Here is a 6927-nt window from a genome sequence, read left to right as displayed (position 1 = left end):
ATTAGGCATTCTGAATAACTTCTCTAGCATTCCCCTTGACAATACAGCTTGGCTTTGATGTGGGAGTGGTGAAATAGTGGCAGAGAAATATAGAATAGTTATTGCTAGAATGTGGAGTAAAACATTAAATGCTGCCATTAAACTCGGTGTTCTCTGGGGACACAGTGTGCTTCTCGCCCATGACAGATGCACTTTCCCTGCCTCAGCTCTTCATTCTCTTTGGGACCTATTATTCCTCCATAACCTTTCAAGTTCATCCCACGGTACTAAATTCATTCTCCAAACTCCTGATTCTTATTTGAGCCTTTTCATCCACAGGCATAGTGACTAATTTTCTAGCTAACGCACCACATGTTGCATCTCATGCTGGTTTTCAAATCACACTGGGACAGGAACCCTCTAACTATGTAAAGGTGACCTGCAATGAAAGAATGGTGTGGAACTTATTTTTAAATGAGCTGTGGAATTATGTGCTCAGTGGCCCAGACAGCAGGGATCCTAAAACTTTTTAATTTTAGGTCATCCGATGGCACAGATTTGAGTCTCCTTCAGAATCTTCACTGGAACTTGTCTGGAGCAGAGAGCTAGTCTATACTCCAGGACAGGTAAGTTGTGCAGCTATTTTTAAGTCATTTGGCAAAATTGTGATTTCTTGCATATGGGGTTACTATTTATGTTATCCTTAGTGCAACTCTTCGTGGATCTCTATTCCAGAATACAGTCATTTAGGCACCGAGGCTTATCCTGAGGAGGACAGAAGATCTAAACTGGAGAACTATTGGTTTTAACACTTGAGCTCACTGGTGCACTTCTTACTGGCTCTGCATGCATTGATACTCCATCATGCACCTAGTCTCAAAGCACCAATGAGAAAAGCACCGTTTTCTGCTACTAGATGTTAGAATATGTCTTTCAATAAGTCAATTAGAGGAGTGATACTTGTGCATTTAAATTTAGTGTTTAGCTTGCTGTATGATCCCTATGAAGGTTGACACGGCTGTGAGTTTCCTGAGTACAGTGGGCTGTGTTTTACTGTTTAACTGACATGACTGTAGATCTCTTGGTAAGCTTTCTATGCATCATTCCCTAATCTTCAGTAAAGGGTCAGAATGTAAGTGTAGGAATATATCTAAGGACGTGAACAGATGGAACAGGCCAGCAGAGAATGATCTGAAATCCTTATGTGAGTGCAAAGTCAACTCATTGCTCCAGAAATATATTTTCTTCTCCTTTTAATATTACTGGCTTACTTAGATTATAAATTCTTCAGAGCAGGGACCATCTTTTTGTTCTGTCTGTATAGAGTCTAGCACAATAGAATCCCTAATCATGACCAGCCCCCATATGCAATGGAAATACAATTAATGAGCAGAGTGGAAAGTGATTCATTTTTAAAGTATGTTCAGTAGTTTCATAAGACTAAACTAAGTACACATTCATTCTAAGATAAAAGGAAATTTAGAGCCAAATGGTGCAAGATTAATGTGTACAGAGGCAGAGATTGTACCTGTTCGTCACTCAATGAACGAGCGCCCTCTGGTGCACAGATAAGTTCATTGGGGACCCTTCTTCAAAACCTACTTTCAGTCCCTGCAGCTGTAGGCCTACATGTCCGACACTTTCTGCTTAAAACGGACTCTCTAAACCCAAATGTAATTTGGGCACCAATCCTGCCAGCTGCTCTGCATGGCTGGGCCCTTATACCATGCAGAGGCCTTCCGTGCAAAGCAGCTTACAACCCCCCAGAGCAGTTTGTAGGACCCCGGTCTTAATGAGCAGTAAGGGATAGAGGCTAGGATTTTGAACTTGGCCAGAGCAGGGAGAGAAGAGGAACCTCAGAATTTGGAGAAGCATCACTAAACAATGCATATGCATAGGAATTTGCTAAAGATGCCACACGGATTGCAGGGTGCTGGTAGAAAGGTGTAGATTTTGAGTGTATGTACCACCCTGTGGAATCTAGCCATCATATATATAACCCCCATTTGAAAAAAAAAAAACAGGACCAACAGATTAGTAGAAACAAAGCAAACTCAGGTTTTCCACTGATAAGTGACTTTTTAATTGAAAAACCACTTGTTGGAAATTGCAAATCAAGTATTACAGCTTTGATCATATAAGAATAGTATTTAGCTTGGACATACTGGTGGAGAACAGATAAACAGTTTTCACGTTTCCCTCTTTATATTAAACCCTTGGAACAAAGGCATTACGCAAATGTTACTTACGATACATGCAGCTTTTTCACACCATATGTAGTGCGAGATACTTTAAAATATTTTATGAAATTGATCATACGCAAAATATGCAACATGACATTTTAGATGAAATATCAAGAACATCTGACCAGAAAGAAAACTCATTTAGCTAAAATAAAACAAAAACCAGCAAGTATTTATTAGACATTGGAACACTGAGTTACCTGAACTGTCTTAATATGTGGGGGAGCTACCCCATGGCATTGTGTGTAAACAGCATTTTTAAAGTTACAGTAAATTTAAAAGGGGCTTTTCTAAATTAATATCTTAACATGGAAGGAAAATGGCACATTTCACAGAGCTAAACTAGAGGCATAAATACCTTTTAATCACTGTGGGTAAACATCTATCCTTGGATCAGATGGGGGAAAACCCTCCTTTCCTGATCCTCAAGCTAAGAAATACTCTATGCACAGATTCTGATCTGCAGGATCTAGAGATGCATGCTGCAGCTGAGAGTTTAGAATCTGCTGTTAAATTTATTTGGTCTCATTTCTGATCACTAGCCAAATGACTAATTAAGCAACCACTCATTATTGGGTTCAATATGCCCTGAATGTACGAGACCCAAGATCACATGCCTTCAAAGACCTGAGAGAGGCAGGCATTCCTGTACAACGCCACTCTTTGGAGGCAAGTTATTAACGTAATTTAAGGGAGAGTAGTGTGGCTAGCTAGGTCCAAACCCATGAGGTAATACTCAATTTCAGCACTGTGGCCTTATTGGCCATTTAAATGCCTCCAATTATCTAGATCACTTTATTAATGTTAATAAAATGTAAAGGGGCACAGTGTGAGAGGTGTGAACGTTGTCTTAAAATAGTTTTACAGCAGTAATATTAGGGCTCTTTCTGAAATATCCATGCACTGTTGTGAAAGATAAATTTTGAAAATATCTCAAAGTATAATTCATTATTTTATAACCAGCTTGCATCCCTCTTCCTATGTATACACCTATTATATATACAACATATATAGGAATTCTTGCTAAAACAATTTTACACTTACCACTTGCATGAAGATTTACCCTCCTTTTAAAGCTTATGATTGATTTGGACTGGAAGGCATTAAGCTTCAGCAAACACTGATTTTATGTATAGCACAAATCATAATTACCCCACCCAGCCAGCAGGACTTCATTTCTCTAGGCTTTCAGCATTCCTTTTATTTCCTAAAGTCTACTCTGTGGGTAGTTTCTGTACCTGTAGCCTCAACTTCCATAAAGCTCTGAATTATTCTGTGATTCAGTACTGTGCAGTCTGCACTCAAGATTATTTCCCACCCCCAAAAGGCACGATGCCAAGCAGCAAAACTTGGGCGAGGGCAGGGGAAGAGGGAGAAAATAACAAAGGGTCTTCCTGTCTCAACAGCACCACACAAAAATGGGGGAGGGGGAACATATCCTTATACCACACCTCCACACCATTTAGTTTTTGTGAGGATGAGTGGGAGAAGACTGGGCAGGAAGTGTTATCCAGTGCAAGTGATGACCAGCTGCCATGAAGATGGTCTGCAATCAATTGCTCACTCTGTTGTAAGAAAGCAGCATAATTTCAAGGGTCCTGCATTGCAGTGCAGCAAAACCAAAATTCCAGGCCCTGTAACACACATCACCTTGTTAACCTAAACAGAGAACAAGTGGTTGAATGGCAATGAGTGTCATCTGTACACAGGCCCTATAATACCACAGCGAGAGGTTCCGACCCTAGTTTAGCTGAATTTTAGCATTATCCCATGAGTGGGACAAAGGGAGATTCCTCACTACTTTTGTTTAAAGGCATTGGAGCTACAAAGATTAAGTGATCGCTTGTGGCTGGGGGCTTTGTTTGGCTTTTACAAATAAAGACCTGATAAAGTTTTGAAAAAGGAATTCAGTGCAGAGGAGAGAGATAAATCCTTTAAGTTTAAACAAGCTAACATGGGCTTTGGAATGTTTTTATTCCAAATTTCTTCTAATAAAAGGGGAGCCAAGAATTAAGTCAGCTCTCTTTTAAAAGGCCAAAGAGTATCAATCAAATTATTTATGGGCTCTACTAGAGACCTATTGGAGATGGCAGGGTAGGGGGAGAGGGAGGAAGAGAATCCAGTCTTTAGTGCAAATAACCACTTATTTACATGAGTGCCCCCCCCCCCAATACAGTGAACTCTTTCAGCAATTACAATAGCGAGATATTCTAATCAAACATCCCCTACACTAGGGGAGGTCAAGCAGTTTGTGTTGGGCATAGAGCTCCTCTGTGATTTTATAGACTTCACAGATATAGGGCAAAGCATCCCCCAGCATAGCCACAGCCTCTTCAGCTGTGCCCACATTCATGGTTTCAAGGAATGTATTTCGAGTGGGTAAGGCACAAAAAGCCACCCCAGCAGCCTTGCGAATAATCCAGGGATGATAGTTAGCCAAGGAAGCATTGTATGTTTCTGAGCAGATCACAGAGGTTTTGGAGTTGTCCTTGCCAGTCCTCAGTCCTTCCAAGAACATCTGCAGCCAGTGAAGGGCTCGGTGGAGGCGCAACAAGGTTCTGCAGCCTGAGTCAGATCGCTTTTGGAGATCAACCAGGCCATTAGCCAACTCATACTCCACCATGGATTGAACGGTCAAGTACTTTTCTCGCTGGTCACTATTACGGTAATTCTCTATTATTTCTATTTTGGTCACTGCATCTTTAGAAATGAAGGAGAAAATTGTGCCCAGGCAGTTCAGAAACCTACATTCAAAACAAAAATCAGTTGTGTTATGTAACAGAGTAAGGGAGCTCGAGAAATGATGCTGAAATGGTGACCTTACTTAAGTGGTTAAGAGTTAGATCAGTCTTAATTTATATCGGAAATTATTGGACAGACCAAAACTGGTGAACATAGATTGAACTTAAATCTAAGATGGAATACATGGAAGAATAAGGTGGTAGTCATTTTTATTACAGGTAATGTTGTAAATAATTGGAACAGGCTTACAAACAAGACAGTAGCGGAGTCAAGTGTTGGTAATATAAAGCAAAACTAGTTAACTATATAGAATGTAATCTACTAACAGCCACTTTGTGCCTAGGACGAGTCAGCTACCTTTTCAGGGACGATCAAGAGGCAGCGTTTCAGTGTTAAGCTTGGAAGGATTAGGTTTTTATTGGTAAACGTTTATTGATAAACATTGATTTCACTGTACACACACAAACTGATGAAAAATATTTTCAGCGACTGTCAAAGTTTACATATAGGCAAAGCAAAAAAAAAAAAAAAAGTCACTTAAGAACTTAGTTTGAGGTAACGTTAGTGCCGTTGTGTGTTTTGACATACGATGTTGACAATTTAAGTTATAAAGTTTCAGCTTTTTGAATCTCAATGTCTATAATCATTGAACTGTCTGATCTCTCCCCCCCATAATTTTGTGCAACTGAAAAAATTTAAATGGATAAACTTTATTAGTTTGAAGCATATTTATCTATGATTTAAAATTCAAAATTGAATTTGGTCATGTCTAATTATGCTTCACCTGTAGGTAGAGCACAAGGGGTGGGGCTGAGGCAGGTGCTTGGCCTTAAACTCCTGTAAAGCGTGTAGGAGGGTGACAGCAGAGACCCAAGGCGGCTGAGGGACTCTCATTCCTTGGACCAACGGGTGTTGGGGACGGACACAAGCTTTGGCGTTACCCTGGACTCTTCTTCAAGGCGGATGGCGCGCGAGGGCACCCCTGCCCCGCCCCAGGGGCCTGGGCGCCCGCCGCTAGTTACCTGACCCCGCCTTTACGGTGCCCCATCACCCTTCCTCAGTGCTCAGCCCTTTGTCCTCGGCCCGCGGCCCGGTTCACGTCCCGCTTCTTTCTCAGGGGCCTCCTGCAGCCTCCCCGGGGCTCGGGCTCCGGCTGGCCCCGCGCTGTGACGCTGAAGCGCTTGGAAGCTTTGCTCCGCCCCCCCCCCCACCGGCCCGCGCAGCGCTGTGGCGGAGGCTCCAGGCCCGCCACGGGGGGGGGGGGGAGAATCAACAGGCCGGGCCCGGTAGGGCAGGGCGGCCGCGCCCAGGGGCCCGGTAGGGCAGGGCGGCCACGCCCAGGGCTCCGGCCGCGCGTCCGGGCGGGGCGTGACCGCGACGGGCGGGGCAGTGCGGGCTGCAAGATGGCGCCCCCCACCCGCCCCCAGCCGCTGCCGGCCAACTCGGCGGCCGAGCACCCCCGTCAATTAAAAACCGGGGCGGGGCCTCGCGGGCGGCCGCTGACCCCCCCGGCCCGGGGGCGGGTCTCGGGCCGGCTGAGGCCAGTCGCAGCCCGGGAGCCCCCCGCCGCCCCAGCCTTACCGGACCAGGCCTTTCCAGCCCGCCAGGTACGGGTCCACGCGGACTTCCCGCTGCTCGCTGACGCAGGCTGTGAACGCCACCAGCACTTCCCTCAGGGAGAACGTCTCCGCCCCCTCCGCCATGTTGAACCGCCAGAGACTCCCCTCAGCCAGTTGCTTCCGCCTTCCCGACTGCTGCCCCGCCCCTTCCCGCCGCAGCCAATCGACGCCCGAGGCTCCCGCTCCAGCCATTCACCGTCTTCCTCTCCGGGCAGCGCATGTCCCTGGCCCATCGCAAGTCGGCTTATTGGGGGGGGTGGTTGCGGAGGCTGATAGCCGCTGGCCATTGGCTGGCGCTCGCTGGGGACGTGGTGAGAGGCCATGCCTGCGTCACGTGATAGGGC

At 45.1% G+C, this 6927-nt stretch overlaps 1 protein-coding gene across 1 annotated transcript; it reads right to left on the bottom strand.

The window, feature by feature from the left end:
• Positions 1-2038: 2038 nt before the first annotated feature.
• CPTP (ceramide-1-phosphate transfer protein) lies at positions 2039-6743 on the bottom strand. The gene is made up of 2 exons (XM_048824651.2): positions 6546-6743; positions 2039-4966 (listed from the first exon to the last, which is right to left on the bottom strand). The coding sequence occupies exons 1-2, from the start codon at positions 6665-6667 to the stop codon at positions 4453-4455; spliced, it is 636 nt and encodes a 211-aa protein (XP_048680608.1). The 5' UTR covers positions 6668-6743; the 3' UTR covers positions 2039-4452.
• Positions 6744-6927: the final 184 nt, after the last annotated feature.

The sequence above is a fragment of the Caretta caretta genome, chromosome 18 (assembly GCF_965140235.1).
Source record: "Caretta caretta isolate rCarCar2 chromosome 18, rCarCar1.hap1, whole genome shotgun sequence".
NCBI lineage: Eukaryota > Metazoa > Chordata > Testudines > Cheloniidae > Caretta > Caretta caretta.
Note: the sequence above shows the minus strand (reverse complement) of the source record. Positions and strands in the feature narration are given on the sequence as shown.